The sequence below is a fragment of the Platalea leucorodia genome (assembly GCF_965183815.1).
Source record: "Platalea leucorodia genome assembly, chromosome: 1".
Classification (NCBI taxonomy): Eukaryota; Metazoa; Chordata; class Aves; order Pelecaniformes; family Threskiornithidae; genus Platalea; species Platalea leucorodia.
In genome coordinates this window covers 39,249,412-39,272,886 of record NC_138823.1, presented here as the reverse complement: position 1 = coordinate 39,272,886, position 23,475 = coordinate 39,249,412, and the positions used below count along the sequence as shown (strand labels likewise).

At 38.2% G+C, this 23,475-nt stretch overlaps 1 protein-coding gene across 1 annotated transcript in view; it reads right to left on the bottom strand.

Moving 5' to 3' along the window:
* The window catches only part of CYP7B1 (cytochrome P450 family 7 subfamily B member 1), a gene marked incomplete at both ends in the record, with an annotated part of 123,754 nt that overhangs the window by 4,876 nt on the left and 95,403 nt on the right, over nucleotides 1-23,475 (bottom strand). Inside the window, 3 exons of the mRNA XM_082315981.1 lie at nucleotides 5,758-5,964; nucleotides 6,409-7,005; nucleotides 13,406-13,542. Of these exons, the coding sequence (XP_082172107.1) occupies nucleotides 5,758-5,964; nucleotides 6,409-7,005; nucleotides 13,406-13,542 (941 nt within the window). The remainder of the gene's footprint in view (nucleotides 1-5,757; nucleotides 5,965-6,408; nucleotides 7,006-13,405; nucleotides 13,543-23,475) is intronic.

Genomic DNA, 23,475 nt, shown 5'->3' with positions numbered 1-23,475 from the left:
AGCAAAAGAATCCATGGAGCTATTTAGCTTGTCTTTCGAAAGCTGTTGGATGTAATGGCAGGACTATATGTTAGAAACAAATCATTTCACTTGCTAATTCCATACTCAGAGGATTTTAAAATTTATTTATTTTCTTTTCTGTGCACTATGCTGCCAAATGATAGTGTCTGTTATGGTCAGAGTGAATGAAAGCAATTCATTATTTGCCTGGTAATTTTAAGAGAGTAAGACACTTTTAATTGGCCAAGAGAAAACAAAACATAGTCCTTTCAGGCTTAGGGAAAGCAAGATTTCTGTCTCCACCATCACATCCTGGAAGGCTCCAGAAGCTGAATGTCCTTGCTTTCCCAGTGGCCTTCACCTTTTGCTCCTAGCACGACAGATTTTATGGCTAATTTCCGGCAATTTATCCTGGCAGTTTGAGGAGGAATTCCTTTGGGAATAATACGCATAATTTGCATAAATCATTCTGATAGCATGTATATCAGCATGTAGCTCCTGTCTAGGGCTGCATCTCTCACTTTGTAATCAAAACTGACTATTTTTCCACCAGCGTGTATGGGCACTGTTATATGTGACTTGATTCCTTCTAATCATCAGTGTGAAAAATAGCCTAAAATAGGGTTTCATTTGCACGTAATAATCCATTTGTGTCTGCATTTATGTTCTGTGATATCAAATAAGCCTTCTCTAAGTGTTCACCAAGGCACTGTAACTGCTGCACCCAAAAGGTTAGTTTACTAGAGACAGTAGCTACCCAGTGTAGATGCCTCTGAAAAAAAATAACAACAAATGTTCTTTCACTAAAAATTAAATCTGGTGCAGCATGCATAGCAAATAAAGTGGCCCTGGATGCTTTCTTGCAGGAGGTTTTTCCTTAAGCATGCATTTGTCTAAAGAAATGAGGCTGCGGTCAGCTTTGTGTGGCCAGCACTGTGATTCAATGTGACGTACAGTGAGTCTGTGCATATTCTTTTGGACTGCCTTCGTTACTATAATCAGGCAGAGTCAAATCGGCTTGTTGGTGACGAAGCCAGAAAAGAACCCTGGTTCCAGAAGATGGCCTCTACTGCGGATAGCCACAAGGCACCTGACACGATAGATTTCAACTGGCAGCGCTCTGGCAACAAAACTTTACGTGGTAAAAAGAAAGGGTCCAGCCTCCGCTCCCAGACTGCCTTCAACCTGCAGAAAATGAAGCTGGTAACTCCACACCGTCCATCATTTGGAAATGGTGGCAACATACATAGCGACTCCAGAAATCAGATGAGGAAGGGGGAAGGAGGGGAAAAAAAAACCAAAAGAAAAATAATTATTAAAGCGCCGCTGTGAAACAGCAGGTTTACATTTAACCGCCCAAGCGATGCGGTCACATCCTATCGGCGGACATCCTCCCAGAAAGCACGGCAGTCCCTGCCCGCTGCCGGATCCCAGATGACAATTGGGCAGCATATCTTATGCAGAAGTTAATCACAATAATGGAGCACAAAGTGTGGCTTAGCGGTCAGATCGTAAATGACAAATCTGTTTTACCTTCCAGTACCAGTTATGTGTGGAAGGCGAGCTTGGCTCTCGCTCTGAGCGATCATGCCGATAATCATTAGATGACAAAAGTAATGAGTCACATTATGATCAACAAAGGAGAATGGAGCTTATATGGCTTTGCAGGCTCACATTAAAAAAATAGACAGTCAGCTTTCCACAAATGCCGGAGCTATACATTGAGAGGAATGACAACTGCACAATAAAACTGCAGCCTCTACTTGCAGTTGTCATAGTTCAGCAGACACCAGCCATCGCCGCTGACAGACCAGCTGGGTAGCTTGGGAGGCCTTCCATTCTGCACCGTGAGGTACAGTAAATTATCCAGCACGGTAGAGCAACATCTGTTTCTGTGCTTGTGCCGAACAAACAAGGCAATTTAAAGCATACCAAGGGATAACCAAGCAGCAAATGAACATGACCCTCATTTTTTTCCCCCCTTCTTACACACATGAGATGCTAAACTTCACTGTGCGAGCGCTACATAAAGAAGCCAGGCTGTTGTTTGATAAGGTGTTGTCAGAGAGATTTTACATATTTTCTAGAGAGAGAGAGGGGAAAAAAAGAGAGATATCTCTCTCATAGTATTGTTATTCTTAGAATCCTCCCACTTCCCTCTTCATTTCTCTTATACTAAAGCTAGCACTCAGCTTCCAATTCATTCTAGATTTTTTTTTTTAAAACTGTTTCAATATACTTATAAATATTCAGTCTTTAAACCCTAATTTGCTATACTTAGTTCACATGCCTTCAAGCATTTGTCTTCCAATTTCCACTGAATAAATGCGTACTAATGAGAAATAGAGCAAGCTGCTGAGGCAAAGCTGGGTGACTTGAGCCTGGCCTGCCACCAGCTTGTGATAGGCAGGCAAATTGAGTTAAAATGAAAAGTCTTGTCAGCTGAAATACAACATGGTAGCCAAACAGCAAGCTGTCAATCATCCAGCCAAAACAAGGGACTGCAGGTAATAAAAGGTCATTGCGAATCATAAGTGCATTTGGCTTTCGTAGGCAAGTTAATTTTAATTAAACATGATCTCTATCTGTAAATGTTTTATAAAACTTATTGTGCATAATGGATTGTTAATTTTACACTAACACATAGCAGGTAATAGGGTACTATAATTATTAGAGTGTATTGTAGGGAAATAGCTATCGAGTATGCAAATATTTTTTGGGGGGGTCATTTACCCACAGGCATCACGGTGTGCCAACACAAACAATGATCTGAAACAAGTACATTTGCATCTTACTAAGAATTAAATGGTACCGCCCAGCCCATTTGAGGAAAATATATTCATTTCTCTCAGTCCAACCAACGATTCTAATGCTTAGCATTTGCGTTAAGACTACGTACTCTGTATTAGCTGTTTTTGGGTTCCTACCCTTTCCTGTGTATGAAACAATTTTTCAAGCTGTGCTCTTTTCGCAGGAAATATCTGGGATTCAGCAATGACCTGGGGCAAGAATGCTTCACCATATAAATGAATGGACTAATATTAAACAAACGAACTGACTAAACATGGTTAGCATTAAACATGCACTAAGTTTATCTCTGCTTTACCCTTTGCATTTCCATTATAACCATAAAAACCGACAGACCATTCTCATGTGTCGTTTACCATATTAGAGCTCCGTTGTGAGCCATAACAACTAATAATGTATGTTACTCTGTGCACACAAATAGGCACGTTTGGGATTCGGGAAAAGTCTTACGTAGACAAAACAGTGTGCTGCCCCAGAAATGCCATCGGAAAAAAATAATCAGAGCCAAAATTTGCTAGTTTTGCTGTGTGTTGAAAGCTTTTTTTTTTTTTTTTAAAATCACATACCTGTGCTTTGAATTTAGAAGTAAATCAGGCCATGTTGTTCCCTAGACCCAAAGAATCTGACCATAATAACAACGGTGCTTCCTGAGAAAGGCAATTCCTAGCAATTCTTGCTTGTTGTCCATAGCATGCGGAATCCAAAAAAAGGCTCTTGTTATAGTAGGCCAAAAAGAGGACGGAGAATCAGAGCACTTAGCGCAGGAGAATGAGATGACAAGGTGATGAACATACAAGAATCCCACCTGGTCTGCCTTACTCGAGAGCGGGGACACAAATCCTGGTTTTCTGTGCTCTGTGTTGGCACAGGGCGTGAGAGGGAAGAGGAAAAGCTCAGTCTCGGAGGTTGGGGTCAGCGAGCTGCAAGGGCAAAGGCAGTGCTGGCCCACAGCCTTCCCGCGACGTGGGGATTTTTCGTGCGCAAGCAATGCAAATGGGGACCTTTGTCCCTCCTACACATTTATTAACAAAACATCCCTTTCCCCTTTCCACTGAAGCATGACTTTAATTCTCTTATGGTACAGATTTTTTTTCTATATTATTATTTTATGGGACAGTATCCAGCCCTTTATGACTTAAGTGCCAGAAGAATTGAAATCTAGCTTCTGTTCATACCACATTACGTTTAACGCGATTATAAAATTTAACAAAAGTGTTACAAGAATACTACAAAGTAGGATGTGGCACTTTCCTCTCAACACATAAATCAAATGTTACCAAGGTACTTCAAGATTTCAAGGAGCAGCAGAGAAATGACACAGTTAATGTTTTAAACTGTTCATACGATTTTGCACCAGATGGTTTTAGTGAAGTACATGCTTTTATTTTCCTTATTCCTACACTTCTGGGGTGCCTTTTTAATTTTTTTTCTTTTTTCCCCTGCCATTACCATCTCAGTTTCCAAATACAAAATAAATTCTCTCTTGATCTTCTTGATGCTCGGTAACTTTCCTTTTCTATTATTTTTTGGTGGATGCTAACTGATATGAAGCAATTTTACCTGTGTTCCTCAAAAGTACATTAAATGCTTAGGATGTCACGTTATTCTTCAGACGTCTCCTTGTCATCAGATCTCTCTCCTACTTCAAAAGCATCCTCCATCAGTTAGAGATAAATCTGCATCAAAACAGCTGTGACTCCAGATGAAACCAACTTACTAGACTCACGCTATAGAAGATAAACATTAATGCTCTAACAAAAAGCAACTGGATCAGTCTCGATTTTATATTTGTACTGAGAAACAATTCAAGTTTGAACACAGGTTCTTGACACATGCCACATTGGATGGTCCTGGAGAATGGCAGCTATTATATCCAAATCAAGCCTAGGTACTGCTCCACCACCCTGTCTTGACACAGCTTCTTTTAAGAGTGGAACATGTGTTGTAGTAATGTAACATGTAAGTGGTTGGACTCAATGATCTTAAAGGTCTTTGATTCTACTATGATTCTGTGATTCTATGACATCAGTTCAGGCTGTGAGCTACCAAAACAAAGACACACGAGCTCAGTTTTAACAGGGGACTGGTTTCAATATTAAAAAAGAGAGGAATATTGAACCTTTATGCTTTTGTTCAGCTGTTGTGTATCCTGCTAACGCTACCTATAGGGACTTTCAGATGCTTAAAGGTTAGGTTCCTACCTGCTACACCCGCTCTCCTCCCTTGGGCTAATTTTAGCGTTATCTTGCCCGTGCCTGTGCACTAGCAAACGAAGTGAAATCATCAGCTGATGCTCTGATGGCCTATCCAGCTCCTGGATGAAACAGTTTCTAACGACAACTGGCAAGGGTCTCCTGCTGAACCACTGATCCAGAATTGGAAGATCTGTATCTCTCTTAAAGCTCCCTTATTTTGAATCAAGGTACTTTTTTCAACACTGGAAACGCCATTTCCACTCTGTAAAGCTTTACCTTCTTGTATTTCGTTCAGCGGCATCGCTCAACTGAAGCCCGCTTTAGGAGTCTTTTTGTTTTGTTAAAGAGAGAGAAAGAAAGAAACTGCTTGTGAAAAAAATTACATTATCCCACTGTAATTTCAGAAAAGGGTCTTTCTTGGCAGTACCATACAGAAGTATTTGAAATGCATTAACACTTCGGCAGATGCTCAGAATCAAACAACTTAATAGGCATCAACTTTTTTTCAAATAATTGCAAAGCTTCGATTTAGCCTTTTGCATACCTTGCATAGTTAATTACCTAGGCTTTAATGTTTACATGCAATGAGAGTATCTACAGCTATAAACTACATAATTTATAATTGATGTAAATGGGTGTTATTATGTCAATTAGGCAGCTGTGTCCTCCACCTTCTCAGTAAACAGAAATGAGTGATAAACCGAGTTTGCCGGGAGAGCCCCTCTTTTCTTCCTAACAGATAAAAATAAATTACCTAGGTAGACCAGGTTGTCCAATTGTTCTCTGGTGAGGTGGATGTTATACGTGGGCCCTCTCTTTTGACCTGTTGACTGCAGCAAATGGTCAATCTCGTCACGCACCGCTGCAAGAGCTTCTGGGTGCCGCAGAAGATAATACATGGCCCAGAATGTAGCTGGAATCGTGTTTCCCACAGAGGCCCACAGGAAGGCAAAATGATGTGCTGGGAGAAAATAAGTGAAAAGGAAGATTAATAGCGTTTATTACACTGATTAGATTTGCAGTGTGCTAATTAAAAGATGTTAGGACACAGACCCAGCCAAGGATCAGTGAATGCTAATGAGGACCAATAGGCTTCTGAAGTCTAATTTTCTGCTTAATGAGAATAGTTTGAAATGTAATGTCGGGGGGGTGGGGGGAATAAGGGGAGGAAATGCAGCTCAGTTATAATCTTTCTCATTATCACCATTAAGTATCTTGTTTTACCACCTCAGCACAAAAAAAAAAATCAATTATCATAGAGGGTTGTTTCAGAGTAAAACATTTTATCATTAGCCAATTAGAAAGAACATAAAAAAATTTCAAGGTCGCCATTTTGCCTTTTTATTTCAAAGGTCTATAGTAAATTATTTTATTTTAGACAAGCAATCATTCATAAGTTTCCTACCTGCTTTGTCATAATCTCCAAGCAGCTCATATTTCTCAAATATGTCTTGTCGGGCTTGGACCACTTTTGACCCTCCCAGCCATTTTGTCATGTTCTGAAGTAAAAAATGATGTATAAGCTCCTTCCGAACCTTCTTGGTAGCTCCTAGCAACTCAATTGGTATGTTTGCAGCTAAATAGGGAAAGCTGGCATCAAACTTGATAAATTTGTCTCTGATTTCACTAATAACTTTGTGGCCATCTGCAGCAGGAACTCTTCCATATAGTGTTACAAAACTGGCTTCAAACATTACAGAGCAGCAGAATTTGTACATTTTTTCTGTTTCCCAATCTGTTGCTTGTGAGCATTTCCATTCAAATATATCCTGGAGATTTTTCATCATGTGGCCAGAAATGATATCCAAAGGCTTGCCTTGTAGATACTGGTAGATTCTGTGCAGGTTTTCCTTGAGATCAGGGAATTTTCCTTTCGACAAGGCTGGGTAGTCAAAAGTTTTGGAAGCCATTTTATCAGCAAATTCATGAAATTCAAGTTGCTTGCTATTTCGGATGACATAGACATATTGAAATGGGTCCATGATAAAGGTAATATATCTACCTGAATAGAAGAAAAGAAAAGAAATAGACGTGCACTTTTATAATCTGATGACATTTGCAGAAGTAATAACTGAAAACAAGCCCAGCCAATATCTGGAAGAAAAGCATGCAGAAAATCCCCAAATCAAAGATCTGTGAAGAAATCTGCAAAGAAAAAGAAAAAGAAAAGGAAAAAAAAAGTAACAGGTTTTATTTAGCTTTGGAAAAGAAGCAATACTGATTCTCTTTGTCAGGATGTAGATTTCATCTGCGTGCACTTCTATGGCTCTTCTAAAATCAGCATGAAGCCATTTCCATGTAGACTGATCTACTGGTTTTGCGAACAGTAAGGTGTGACCTGCTGTTGTGGCACTCCGAAATAAATAATTTACTACACTGGTATAATTCGTGAAAATACAATGTGGAGTCATAGCAGCATTTGAAAATTGTCGTTTTTTACCAGAAGAAAGGGAGAAACACACACATTTCACCTGCATGGAGGAAAGTGAATGCGGGGGGCCAGAGTGGAAAATATGCTACCTAGGCAGCTTTTCTTCAAGCAGAAGACAGAGAGACTCAAAATCTGCTGGTTACGGCTTTAACTGCACATCGTAACCCCCCAACACTTAAAGCCTCTCTTGCATTTGTTTTTTTTTCCTCAAGTTTTGCTAACTTTTTGTTATGAATGTGCTTAATATCAGTAAAATTACTACCTTAGGATTTGATTTTGAAGCTATTTCTTACAGTGGAGCATGTTTACCATACCCATACCCATACCATGTTTAACATGGGTGCCATTTTGGGGTACACACTGTCCTAGCGCTATCATCCGTTGTGCCAGAGTGCACCAACAACTTCCTACCCTTCCTGATGTTCTCGGTGAGGTGACACAGCCGTACCTTCAGCTGCCTGTACAGAGGAACGGGATTGCATCGAGTTTGACACTTTTTCAAGTTGCCCGTGCTAGAAAAATCCTGCAATTTCTCTGTAAGCTTTAAGTCAACTACTAAAGAAGAGCATTTCGGTGAACTATCATGAATCAAAATCCTAACGCTCCCAAGGCTCAATTAAATCTTAACTCTTTATAGATGATTCCCATGTTAAGTCTATTTAGAGTTCCTGACTCTTAACTTGAATGGAGAAGTGCATTAGGGAAAAAGGGCACCCATTAAAATGTACACATACCCTGTGAAATATCCCAGTTATAAACTCAGGAAAACAGCAAAGCTTCCAGCATTTACAGTCTAATTCTGTCTCACTAAAGGGATAAATCTCCTTTGATTTTAATGGGAATGCTACATGCTTAACTGAGGACCAAATTTGGCTCTGTGACAGATGTCCTGAGATAAAGTAGTCACTACCACTAAAAATGTCAACAAGTATCCATGGTTACCATCTAGTGATATTTGAATTATCATAGTTATTCCGTATTCTGACTTGTGTATACACACAATGCTCTGTGGTAAATCTGGGTGTGCTCTGGACTTCCTCTGCAATTACCAGCTACCATAATTTCCCTCCCAATTACATCCAATGCAATCCCAGTGAACCAGTAAGGAAATACAAAGGATAAATTGAGACAGAATTTGACCCCCTTCTTTTTGCCAACAGCGTGTGAAGGTTTTTAAGGTACTTGTAGAGTTTGCTTTACTGTAACATAATCAACCATAGATGTAAATTAATTATTAAAGAATAAATATAGCGAGAGACCAGCATGGAAAAGAGATTCTCAATTCCCAGTCCTCTTTTCTGACCATTTCTTTCTTCCTAGACCAGAGAGGCTGACAGGAATTTTTAGTCTCAACCTCTGCAGAATCTTCGTTAAGAGTCCTAGAATTGCTCTCTCTTTCCAGCTTTCACCCACTTTCACACTCTTTATTGAGGCTACCATCTTTGCGATCAAAGCTTGGAAAGAATGCCCATTGGAGCAATTTTTAATAAATAGATTTGGAGTGTTATTAACCCTAAAGATGAAAGCTGGCTCCCTAACTTTGCGTTTACAGGGTAAACAATTTAAGTTAAGATTTTTAATTAATATTAATTTAAACCATCTGTCCACCATCTGCTTATTTCTGATGCAAAATATGAGTTTCTTTGTGATCTTTAATCAGACACTTAGCAAACGCACATCAATTCTTATCATTTTTTAAGTAAGAAAATGATTTTCAGCAAATGAGGTTTCAGACAATCAAACTATTTTAGCAATAATTTTAAATCAAAACTCACTCAACACTAGCACATAGTTTGAAAAAAAATCTCTGAGAAACAGAATATCACAGATCCTGATTTTTATTATTCTCATCAGGTTCCTGGCAGCAAAAAGTAAGTATGTACCAAAATATAATTCATTTTGTAAAATCAATTCAGGCTCCAGACCACATCACTGCAAGTCAACAATATAAATGAACACATAAAGCAAAATACTTATGTTACTGCATTTAGTAAAGGTCTGTATAGTCAGAAAAGTGGAACCCCTCTATAACAAAGGCAGCTTGTTTACGTACCTCACCGAGAATCTAATTTTAGATCTTTTAATTAGAAAAAGACTAAAATCTAGAGCTAATTAACTGCAGTTAGTAAGTTGTTGTTGTGAGACTGGATATGGGAGCCTTTAGCAATTACAGTCATACTCGCACACAGATGCACTGTGCGGCTACACCGGTTACCCCAGTCTCTTCCACACAGGAACAGATTGCTAATTACAAAACCATGCCCCAACACCTCCTCTACCCTGAGCAGCAAACATCCGAACTGGAACAAACTTTCTCACCTCAAGTTATGATTTTAAATTTTATAAGTGTCAATATGGTTCTTAATTTTGCTTTTTAAATCCTGCCGTTGTCCCTGACGAGGTTTCTTCCCACTGATTGTCCCTGGTGGTGTCAGAGAACAACAAATGCAAATCTTTCCTAAAGCTACCAGTTATTATTTGGTATTTTAAAACACAGCTTCCCCTCTCCCCTCCCATGCCTTTCCATTGTAGCTAATGCCAAGAATCACCTCTTAAAAGTAGCCTTTTCTGAAACTGAACCAAAATCTTGATGTTCATGAGTTTCCATCAGAGTACTGGTAAAGGTAAATGCCAGACGTGCCAAAAGTGAAGGCATATCACATGCTCCACAAATCAGGAAGCCTTAAATATTGAAGGTATTTATATAGAAACTGCTAGGGACCAAGCCTTTCCTTGTTAGATTGTAAAAAAAAATCCTTCAACACAAAAAGCTAAGTAGACATGTCTATACAGAAACGTCACACTCCAAATCCCAATAGTTTAAGTCACTGAGCTATTTTATTTAGTACTGTAGAAAAAAAGCCAAAATAAGAGATGCATGCTGGTTTCTGTAAAAAGCCCTCTGATTTTTTTTTTTAATATGGATACAGAGAATTCGTATTTCCCCATCCAATCCTTCAGTCTGCATTACACCCATACTGCAAATAGCCTGGTTATCTCCCTTTAGTTTATACAGTCTCCTAGAAATAGAAGATTGATGTGGAAAATATGAAAATTGTCAACTTTGGTAAATCCGAGCACAGAAACCAGTATTTGTATGATAGTTAAGAAATTACTCTAATAATGCATTCTGGAGCTTTTTAATGCTAATGATGAAAGACAAGCATTTCAGATGGCATCTAATGATGGATGTTATTTCGGTAATGCTTGCAGCAGGCTTCAGCTTGGTAAGGAGTTAATGTAAATTACCTTTTGCCTAAGAGAGAAAAACGTGATATGTTACTGTAGGTGTATCATGATTTAAAAGAAAAGAATGACTTAGCAGCAGTATTCGAAAAGGCAAGTGTGCTTAGTAAAAAACCCTAAGATTATTTTATTAAAAGTTGAGTTAGTCTCAGAGAGAGTGTTATAAGGTTCGGTATCATTCCTAATAACTTTTCAGGAAAAGGAGACAAAGTTTAATCCCAAGAAACAATGACAAAACTGTTTCAAGCTCTTTAAGTTCTTACCTAGCCGTCTGCCTATGCTGCTGACCCTTAACAAGCAGAGAGGATGGCTTGGGAAGTATGATCATCTCAACACCACAGACTCTCTCTCCCCTCTCCTTATTCTTTTCTTTTTTTTTTTTTTTTTTTTTGAAGACTATCGCATTTACGTAATCGTCCTCTTATTAGGGAGATTCTGCTGAACTGCTGACAATGATGTACAGTGGTGCTTCGCCGGCGTGACGTTTGGGGAAAACGATTCTGCTGCACCACCACACAATACCAATTAGAGAACTATTTTCTGCGACAGGTCAGGAATTTACATTGTTTCTCATAGAAAGATGTGCTTTTTAATTTCTTTATTAAGATGACATCCATGTCCCTTGTGACTTTTAGGGATGACAATCATTTGCTCATCACATAAGAAAGTACAATCAGCGAAATCGCATTACCGGTACGGGGCAATGCCAGAAACTCCAAGCATCGTTCCGCATTTTCCAAATGAACTAGTTTGAGAACCAATAATTAGAACAATATATATTGATAGAATTTTTTGACAGGACCTTTAGACACCCACCAGGGGGGTAAAGTAATGATAGTCCATATACAGCAGGCTATGTTATGTTTGCCGAACATATAAACATCATCTTTGGCAAATCAGTAAGACATATAGAAATCCAGTACGTCTTCAGATCAAGACATGATAGGAGGTACTAACTAGCTTCGGCTTCTTCCTTGATTTGTGGATGACAAACTGTTTCTCCTTTAGTGAAGTCTCGACAGTCAGTATTTTTATACCGAAAAAAAAGAGAACTTAAAGTGGTATCTCTGATATGACAAATTCACAAAATCAAAGATTTCCCTGCATAAGGTTGAAATGGTATCCAGAACTCACTCCATTTACCTCAGTCTCTATCAAGGAAGGCTTCCTCAAAATTCCTGAACACAGAGAGATAAGTTGAAACGGAATTTTGTTTACGATGCAAACAGAAATTAGTGAAACTAAATTACACTCATAGATTGCTTAAACACACAAATCTCTAAACATAGTCTTGCATAAAATAATAAAAAGGTGAAAGAGAAATAAATATTTGATTAAGCACATTAAGGATTCTGAAGTATGACTGTATCTGGTTTTATGAATGTACTAAGGTAGTCTCTGAATTATAATTTATTAATCTATATTCGTAAGAAGCCACAACTGTATATAATGTGAATGTACATTAACAATAAAAAAGACTGTATTTCAACAAAAGTTGGTCTTGTAATCTGTCAAACTCACTTTCAAGATGGAAAAAAATCTGAGCACATCAGTTTCCAAAGAAAAAACCCTGAATGAATAAAAAAATCACACATTTAATAGCAGTAAAAATGCTCTTCCACAGGAAAAAAAAGAACAGATTTGGTAAGAGGAAGAAAAATTTTATTAATTAAACATACGGCTTGGAATTTAATTAATTGACTTTTTAAGAAAATTTTTTTCTATTGCAAAATATTACTTATACAGAAATACAAAGCTAATGCTACTGCCATGAAATTACAAAGCAAACTTTATACTTTACCCTTTAAATTTTTATTTGAAACTCCCTAAAAATACAGGAATAGCTAAAAATGAGACAGACTTAAGTCTAAAGTTTATCATTTGAACAAGGATATCAGCATGTAAAGGGGCAAAAGATCAAATACATCCACCTACACTAATAAGAGTTTGCCTTTTTCTGAACAGAGGAAAATACTGAATTTTAAATTGATTTTAGTAAAAAGTACATCTGTGTATACACAGATATATGTAAATTTATATATTTAAGTTTCATTCAAGATTCCAGTTTCATTCTATGTTTTTCTGCTACAGCTAAGTGTCTACGTGAATTCACTCAAATGTTTGTATTCGAGCTAGTGTAGTAATGCAGCTATAAATACAGAAAGCAGCAAGGTTATATCATACTTTATTATATTGTTATTTTGAGCTAGCATGATCAGAGTAAGAGGCTGGCAATGGGAAGTTTCTGTGTTCCAGTCCTGATTGTATCACTGAGTCAATGTGTCATTCATTCCCTTGTGTTCCTGTCAACCAGTTGTAAAATGTGTGAGAACATATTCTGCACTTTTTTTCTTAAGTGTTTTCTAAATTTAATCTGATATTTTTCTGTGCAGTGTCAAGATGATGTTAGTTCTCCCTTCTTTAGGGAAAAAAAAAAAACAATACACAATTAAATGTGCTGGCAAAATCTATGTTCATACATTACATGCCTACAAATTCTGTCAATATGCATATATACCTATAGCTGTACATAAATCCACATGAGTATAACTATATCCTATGGATACTTATTATGCATACAATTCATGTGAATTTAAGTAATTTTTATTGGCCTATGCTATGCAAAAATGTTTTTGGTTAAGGAAGATTCTAAACTAAACATTTGAATGAGTATTTAACTTCACTGATGGAAAAAAATCAGGAGAAATACTAAAATATTTCTCACCAGCAATATGTACAGTGAAAATATCTCCAAGTTTCTTTTGCTGATCCAGTAAGAATTTGAAAGCATCTTTTCTAAAAATCAAAGCCTTCCCAAGGTAAGGAATCCAGCCGTTTATTAGCGGGGGCTCTCCAGTCTTCCTGTTAAAAACAAAAAAAAATAATCAGGAATTAACTTTGGCATGAGAGCAACTCATCTTTATATCTATTTATATATTACATTTAGACCCACCATCTACATATATAATTCTTGCACTGTAAAATATGTTGTACAGAAAGTTCTTCAGATATGATGGCAGGTTAAATCTAATCACACCTCTGAGCACAGAAGGCTCTGTGTGGTGATTAGGAAAAATAAGTGAGAGAAATTGAGATGCATTTAACCACAGGTCGTCCAGTTATTACCATCGAGTTATGAACACAGAAAAATGACATTCGGTAGAAAATCTCCCAGCAAAGAGTACTCTTATTTTCAATATTTGGTGTGTCAAAGGAAGATGTATCAGAAGGCAATTATGACAGATTTAGGTAAATAGGATGCCAACATATCACACAAAATAACTAGCCTTAGAGATAACGTTTTAAGAATTTCAGTTTACCAGCACACAGACCGGCTACCATTCTAACTAAATATCTTTAAAACATAGAATAATAATAGATGCCGAACATTTACCATAATAAATCTTAGTTTCTGTATATTTATAGTCTTCTAAGCTAGGAACGTGTATGAATAGTTTAAGATGCAATTCTAGATAATGACATTTGCATCCCAGTCTAAAAAAGCAGCCACGGTGTGTTAGTTATGTTTATGGAATAGTATAAAATACCTTTTAAGAATCTACTAAGTGACATTTTTCTTTAAAAAGGAAAAAAGGTTCTCCCACTGTCCTATTCCTGACTGCAAGTAAATGTCTTTCCTTCGTGCTGGTCTTTAGTTGCTTGAATCTGATTTACAACAAAGAAACATAAAGCGTGCTTGCTCTGGAAAGGATTAAAACAAATATTCACGAACAACTCTGCTGCTACATCCCATCTGTGAAGGTGACTTATACTACATGCAGAACAACTCATTCTGATTAAACACAAGATATTTACTAGCTTGGATCTAATCAAAGATCAAGGGATCACAAGCTTTACTACTATCATACACAGCATGGATTTTTATGTAGCTGGATTAACCCTATCATAGTCACATTCTCCTTTGAACTGCTGTAACAGTAACGAAAAAAAAAAAGGTCAACATGACATGCTGCATTTAAAATTTTTACTTTTGTAGTTAAAACTTTCTAAGCAGGAAATTACAAGGGATTTGATCTCTTACTTTAAAAAGTTGCTATAAATTTAACTTACAGATAAACAGATGTGGCCAAACCGAGTTGCATATCCCGATCTCTTTCTGTTTAACTGACTACTAATTCTGAATGTCAATTTTCAATATCATCCTTTTGTCCTCTGGAAAACCAGTAAACCTTCTGGTCCAAACCCGACAATCTCACAGCCAACACATTTGCCCTGACTTTTTCGTTTCTTTGGCTTTTGTGGCTTTGGGGTTTTGTTTGTTTTGCGGTGGTTTTTTTGTGGAGAAGGTGAAGTGCCTCTTTTTTAATACCTCCTATAAACCACCGCATTATCCATCCTCTAGCGGTCAAATAACAACACTGTTTACTCAAGTGGTCCAGAAAACTTTGTAACGGTTAATTCTGTATTAAGTGAATACAAGAAAAGGACTAATCTGAGATTACACGAGAGGCATCACCAGCCCTGGAAGCATAACAGCCCACTCGATACCCTCAATTATCCTCTCCAAGCCCATAAAGAATCTGGATGATTTACCCATTTTTCCCCCCCAAACTATTAAGTCCCGAGCGCAGCCTCCTTTCACTTCCCGGGCTGGACACTGCATCCCATAAGTAGCATCCTGACAAATATTTAGATAGGCTTTTTGTCATCTTCTAATTGAATGCATCTAATTTCACTCTCCACGTTCTGTCATTCGGTCAGAAGCTGTATTCTTCACAAGCTCTCTGCTGGGTAAAAAGAAGGCAGCTCAGAAATCCAGGGGAAAATTAACTTAATGCTCCAAGTCTGCGGGATCACATCAGGGAGACATTTTGCTATTGCAAAGACGTGAGGGTCATCATTCGCTTCAGACATGTTTAGCTCAGCAGCAATAAGCTTAACACTGTTAAACACCATGTCAAGGCTATGCAGCTTTCAGAGGAAAATATAACACCAGTTCAACTTACGACCCACAGCAGACTGATAACAGAAATGTGTCTTCATTTCTAGCTTTCCTTCTCTGTGGAAGATGGAGGTCATCTTCATGACTTATAGATGTCTGCCAACACACAGCAAAGAAAAGAGTGCTGCGTATATTTTAGTGCCTCCCAAAATACAATGCTTCACTGCACAAACTTTTAAGCGGCGCAGTTCAGCTGACCCCGGCTTCCTTCAGGACTCTCACCCGCATCCTGGCTACCTCCAGAAGGTTCCATCATCGCCTTGAGATGCTACACTGAACCATTAACAAAGCCCACAGAAACTTTTACTGGTTAATTAATTTGTTGACAAACTTTAACTCCAGACTCACACTTCACAGCTGTTATAAAATTTGACAATTAGGCAAAATATTACAAATGTTAAAGCTAAATTTTTCTCATGAGATAATATATATTTTTGTATCTAATGGAAAATATAGTTAGGAAATATAAAACAGCAATATGAAGTGTTTTGATGGCAATTTAAGACTGCACCTTTTTTAACTGAAGCATTCAGCACACCTTACCAGATTACGTTTTATTCAGTCCTGGTTTAACTCCTTGAATTCTAATTCACTTAACACACCTCATAATAATCCCAGGCCTTTTCACTCCACATTCCTATGTTTTTTACAGATTGGGCTGGTTTTGCTTATATACAGGAATATCTTTACTTATCTGAGAAGCCTCTCTGAAGTCAGTAAGACTCAAGGGACAAATTTCTCACATATGTGGGTGAATTTTACAAATAAAGCATCAGCAACATGTCCAATGCAATCTATAAGTAGACGGATCAGTTACAAAGTGGAGGGAAAGCAATGCAGTTGTATCATCCATCATTGTTAAATGGATAATTTCAAATGGCATTATGCAAAAATCAGCTGGCTACAAATACAGCCCATAAATAGAATGAACAGATTTTGATAACTGTAATTTTTCTTTGCTTTCACAAAGAAAAGATAGTTCCTTGTTAGCAAGTAATAAAGTTGAAATGTCTACTCGATCAAAGAGGGAAAGTTTTGGAGTTTGTTTACAGTTTCCTTAAGGGAGATTTTTCGGCTCACCCAAAACACAGAAGTCACTGACTCAGGTGTGATTATTTAGCTACTGAGGTAAGGCAGTATTAAAAAATGTGGATGTTGTACCTATGTCTCACTTATGTTAAGCAACAGTGATGCAAAAAAGCAGGAGAAAAATCGGCCGCAACACAAATTATGTGAAAAATAGACTAAAAACCATATTTTTTAAATTCAACATCTCTAAATGCTATGTTTTTACTTAGTGAAAGGTAATTATTTGGGAAGTCCAAATAAAGTAATTTGTTAAGCTCTCTGAACATTAAAATTTTTTTTTAATTGTAAAGAAAATACCCTAAAGATTCACAAGCAAATAGACTTTGTCAACATTAGCTCTCATAGAAATATTGTCGCTTTATAAAAGCTGGTTACACCACTTCAGCTCCTCTGCAGTGTAAGGCATAGGATCAGTGTAAATGAGAGGAGAATCCTTCTCATTTCACTGGTTATTTGTATTCCAAGGGAGCAGATGCCTTCCAAATTATGCAAAAATCCACAGCGCATCTCATACTATAGCAGATGAACAGGTTAATTTTTCTCTTTGCACATAATAAATCATAAGTGCTTTAACACCCATAGTCGCATTTCATGAACATAAACCTTCTGTTTAATAATGTCTGTTTACAACTAGAATCAGACATACAGTAATCTCTTGCCTGGGATAAACATTAATCCAGATCTGTCTAGAAAAATTATACAATTCATTACCATAAGTAATCTCTATTGTGCCCTGTGCTTAACCTTCATCTTTTTTCCTGTCCTATAATCTTGCAAATCCACTGGTGGTGTATGATTGGCATCTGGTGTTAACGCAGCCTTCACTGCACACAGCACAGCTGAAAAAGCCCTACATGAACACGTCACTCTGCAGGGTACCAACGCTTCAGCTGACCACTTCTCAACAACTTTCACCAAAGGGTGAAAAAAACAGCAAGCTGGGGAGAAAAAGGTCTAACGATATCGTTTGCCACGGAGAGGTCATTTTCACTTTCCAAACCATTGTCACCATCCACAAAAATTAAAGGTCTGATTTTCCCACACCATCTCTGGTCAAACCATCACATACCACGTCCAAGCTGGAACACACCATGCCGGGGGAGTTTAAGGAGTGGAAATAGATGGGTACAGAAGTAGAACAAAAGCTATTACGAACATGTCAAGGCAGTTCGAGATTATTCACAGGCTCGATCGCAATATTTAAGCAACAAGACATGACAGACAGTGTCTTTCCAGGGGCTTATGAACACTCTGACTGTGAGGAAAAGAATGAGGCCAAAGGCTTCAACCCCAAGAAAGGTAATCCCCAGAAATTTGGTGTCTGGAGTGTCTTATGAGGGTGTGTATGAGTGTACTATGAGAGAGAAAACACAGGAAACTTAGGACAGGAGAAAGCCACTAAGTCTATCTTCCTATTTTTTTTAATTTAGCAGTTACAGTTTTCTCCCCAGACCTGCTCATAGCATTAGGTGCTTTGTATCTATGAGGACAGAAAAAAATATTATCTTCCAAATATTTGAGCACAATACAATTTTTTGATACTTATAAAATTATGCATGCCTTAAATACCCCATCTAGATTATCTGCCTCAGTGACCTCCTGGAACTCTTAAGTTTTGCAGGTTGAATACATATGGTATGAAAAAGTATTGCCTGTAGAACAAGTCAGATGAGAGTTTTAGCAATATACAGTCTTCTACCTTTGAATTCTCAGCTTACCTCCTACGGAGGTAAGGACAAGATGCTGCTCCTATCTGATCACTATTTGGAGGCTTATGTGGAGTAAATAGATGCACCAGGCCAAGTCTTGACAGAGAGATGCAGACGTGGAGTGACTCAGCAAAGATTAAGAAACAAGAGCCCTGGGATAGAAAAAAACTCACGTTGCTGCCACCTATACTTTTGCCTAGGTAAAGCAATTTCACGCTGCAGTACTGATAACCTCCTCTTTTTCATTAGGATAAAGATCACTCATAAAAGAAAAGGAAGAAGACTCAGGAAAAAGTAGCAAATACACTTTTGAGCACACCAAGGAGAGAAGAGTTTACCTGCACTCCCAAAAAGAGCAGTACAGTGAAGACAGACTCTAGTGGTAATGTGAGACAAACTGGGAGAAATGCTGATGAAAACAAACCAACCAACCAGAGAATTTTTATGGTGATTTTTTTTCACGGAAAAATGCAATCCTTTTGTTGAGAGTGTTTCATGACAAGAAATTCTAGAATTTTAATAAAAATACTTTTTTTTTTTTTTCCTGTAAAAGTATACAAGCTTTGGTTGCTAAAATCTCTAACTTGTGTTGTAATCTGTTCATCACAGGAGCCTTTTCTTTTTTCTCTCTTCCAGTAATTTCATCTGGGACATCCCCAAATATAAAAAAAATACCAATACTCACCAACTCATTCAGTAGCTCTGAACTATTGCTTTCTAGGAAATCTTATTCCTTTGTAGTATTTTAGGCTAAATTATGTCAACAATTGTAGGTTGACACTGTACATACCAACTCTTCACACTTCAGCTTGTGTGTTGAAGGACACATCCATAAATTCAACCACTACTTGTAGTGACTGGTTGGGACATTGTCTAAAAAGCCAAAAGGCAAGTAAATACCATTGTGGGAAAGTAATCTGAACAGTTTTAAAATGGAAACCCACTGAAAAAGCCCTTCTGGCTCAGGTTTTATCAGAGGCTGAAAATTCCCGGAAAGGTCCTACACAAATTGTAATGTAAAGTTTCACAACAGCCAGGATAGGAGTCACAGCAAAGACAAGACCTGGCCAATGTGACAATAAGTCAGCAATGTTAAAAGTTAATATAAATTCAGTGCTTATGGCTCCATCCTTGAAATCCTACTTTGTTTCTGCTCTGGGTGAGGTCAGTGAGAGCAGCCATGACTACTCCACACTTTGCCTGACCAAGCCCAAGGTTATTCTACTACGTTTTACATTTGAGATCACTTGCCCAGCCCAGGGCTTTTCCATTCTTAATTCAGTTTTAATAAAAGAAAAACAGGCTAGGAAGGGATGATGAGAGGTTATATATTCCATGCCTCGTATCCCAGGTAGGGTGCTATGTACCAATATCTTCCCTCATATTTGTTTATGCAGTTCTTGAAGATACTCAGTAACGGAGTATCTTCTCTATAGTCTCCCCAAGCAATCTGTCTTTATTATCAGAAAGTTTCTCCTCACATCTAACCTTTATCTTCATGTTATACCTCAAGCCCACTATTTCTCATTCTGCCTGCGAAGGATATGAGAGAATAAATGATTCCCTTCACTTCTGCAGGAGCACTTAGTGTATTTAAAGGTACTTAACATGTTCTCCCTTAGTCTTCTTTAGGTTAAACAACCTCAGTTTCTTCCAGTATTTCCTCATAACTATTTTCTAGACCTCCACATACTTATGTCACTCCCCTCTTGATTTTCTAACGTTAGCCCACACCCTTCTCTACAGCAGTGTCCTGCACTGAGCTCAGCAGAGCAATTACCTCTTCCATCTCAAGGGCGACACACCCAGCTTTGCCTCGCAGCACAACCTTGGCTTTCTCTGCAAAATCACCACTGTGTTGATAAAAACCCAGCTTGGGAACCATTACAGCCCTCAGTCTTTTCCCAGAGAAATTATCGTGGTCCTGTCCAGATGCTGTTGATTAGTCCTCTGTGTTTTCCAGTTCGCCATTTGGAACGCTAATCCCTCCTTTGCAGGCTTGCAGACGCTCCTCTTTAGGTATTATCCACAAACACAAACACTTTTTTTCCTGTATTCATGTGAGAAGGATGGGATCAGAATATGAAGTCCACTGGTGTTTCCTTTTACCACTATCAGGAACATATTTATGCTGCACATTAACTGACTTTACCTAAGAGAACCCAACGACTCTCGCCTAATATCCATCTCTTTCATAAGCCATTTCTGCACTTTAATATACTGCCTCACTGCAACACATGTTAAAACTGTACGCAGTAAGTAGCTCATAGTAGGAAATCATATTAACCGTCTGGCCTAGAAACGACAAGTGAAGTGTGGATAAGAATGTCAGCACTCCCCACAGAAATATATTCAAACAGGCAGAAATCAGTCCTTATGTAATAAAGAGCAAACAAATAAATTCAGGCAATCTCAGAAACAGTGGTGGGACATTATCATGTTTAAAAAACCTTGGTAACAAGGAAAGAGAGGAGAATGTTAGATGGAAAGATACTGCTGCTTCTGTGTGCAGCAACTGTATTTTCTTTGAGTATGTAGTATATAATTTCAGAAGTAAAAAAAAAATTGTAAAGATCAAATATTATTTCCTATAAAATGGTATGAATAATAAATAACGCAGGATGCTCATTAGAACAAAAAGGGTAATGAAAATAGACCCTTCATTTCATGTAACTGAGCAATTGAAGTTTGTTATCTTGGTTAAGTCAGACATCTTTTTAAGTTCTCTATAATCACTAGAGAGAAAAGGAGTGAAAGGGCTTTTTGGAAGTATTGGTCTTTATTAATGATACAGATAGGTTACAGTTGCTCACTTAGGTAGCAAAGAGAGGATGACTCCCCTACATTTCCCTAATTCTGTCATGTCTCTTCCCACATTTGGTTTTTTATGTCAGTTTTCCTGTCCCACTCACCTGCAAACTTTTTTCTCCTCCCCATGATCCCTCTGTGTACTTCCACCCCGTCTGCCCATCCCTCTTGGGCTGCGTCCGTGGACCTGCCACCACCATTCAGCCCCTTCGCTCACCCACTGCTAACTCTCTTCTCAAACCAAGCTCCTGTTCAGATCTGGGGAGCCTCTGCTATTATCTCCTGCAATATATTCTTAGTCCAAATATTGTCCACCTGCTTTCACTTCCAGTTCATCCTCAGTCAAATCCCTTTTTGAATCCTGACCACCGTCACCCCTGCGGACCACATACGTACTGCATTGGCGTAGAGAATGCGTAAGGCTGTTGGTGAGTCTTGTCCAGTTTCCCATCCTGTTCTCCTGTCTGCCTATACCCATCTGTTGTCTCCTGTCTTAGACGGAGATAGGAACAGCCTTTCTACAGTCTATGTCTACCCTGTTCATTGCAAAATTGATCTTCATTTGTGAGATCCACTACTATCAATAAAATCACTCCCTCTCTCCATTTCCCCTTCCAGGGAATATTAGCCATTTTCAAGAAGCAAGCACAATTCATTCAGAATTCATGTGTGTGTGCGTACACGTATTTATGAACACAGATTATGTGTATGTAAGCATACTTATTTCTACGTATGCACACACATATGCATATATGCAAACAGAGAGTAATTTCACCATAGGAAAAGTTGACTGGTGTTGCAATTTTTTTGTAACAGTAACACAAACATTTAGTTTTATTGCAATATTTAGTTTTATTGCAGTAAACTTCTGATGTTATAGCCATGGCGGTATTGTGAGTATCAGTACCACCCTTTTGACCTGAGTGCATTATATACCATTATAGGCCAACAACAGAATGCTGCAGGAAACTCTTCTCTCACTCGCTCTGTCTACCACGCACATGATTTTCAAATACCATCAGCCCACTCCTGATTTATCAAGGTAATTAACTAGAGAAATCGGGCCACTTACTCTGTCTTAAAATCTGCACACACATAGCTTTAGATGAATAAAAAGTTTTGCATTTAATCTTTAAAAAAGGATGCAACGTAACTATGAAGTCTTTAATTAATGATTTCATGACTCCCACAGTTATGGCCATGCATTCCCCAAGTAGAAGCACAGCAGCACATGGTGATCAGCAAGCAATCTCCCTCCTCTTCCCCTAGAGCTTCAGATGTCAGATATTTCATGAATTCTGTTACAGAATTAACGTTCAGGACATATATGTTTTGTTCAAAAACGTATTGAAAAATTCCAAAGTATAGTCTGAATGGTTGAATATATACAAAAATATCCCAGGTACCCTACTTAGACCACTTATTTGTAAATACAGCTTGAAGTTGAAATGATATACTGAGAGAAGGTAACTAATCCTGTCACTAATACATATATAGCAGTAAACCAGCAACTGAATACTGTACTCGGGTGAACGTTTTAAAAGCCTTAAAGTTTCTAAGATGAATATAGTATTAGTAAGTCTTCTTCCCTTTTAAAGTATTATACTTGCTTCCCCAGATCCTTGTTTTCTCTCTTTTCCTCCCAGTGCTACAAGTCTATTGCACATGTTAAGAGAAATGGTCTTGTAACAGGACTCTCCACTACACATTAATTCTCTCCTGCTTCATCTCCTTCTGCCACCAGCCTGGATTAACATATCAGTTTCTCCATCTGAACTGATTTTACTTCTCTCAGCAGAGGTAATAGGTGATTTATTTCAGCAGAAGGCATGTTGCAATCTCCACTCTTCCTCTTTTGCTCCTCACTAGTGCAACATCTCTCCTTTTCTTCCCTCTTCCTAGACGTGCTTCTATGCTCTTTCCTCACATCCCTCCCCTTCTTCCAAAACTTCACCACTCTGTTTTCCATTTCACTTGCACCCTTTCCCTCCTTCTCCTCTTTCCCTGAGCTCTGCTCTGGCTCTGCCCCTGCCTGCAATAGCACATATGGGTCTTTTTCAAGCCAGACCTTCTCATAGTTCATAGTTGCCTAAGTCCTGTTCCTGCCAAAAGCTGCCAAAATTACAGGGCAACAAACCTGATTATTTGCAAATTTATTTTTCTAGGGCTGGGTAGTATTACCATGCATATGAGCAGTGCCCTTCTATAATTCATGCTACATGCCAC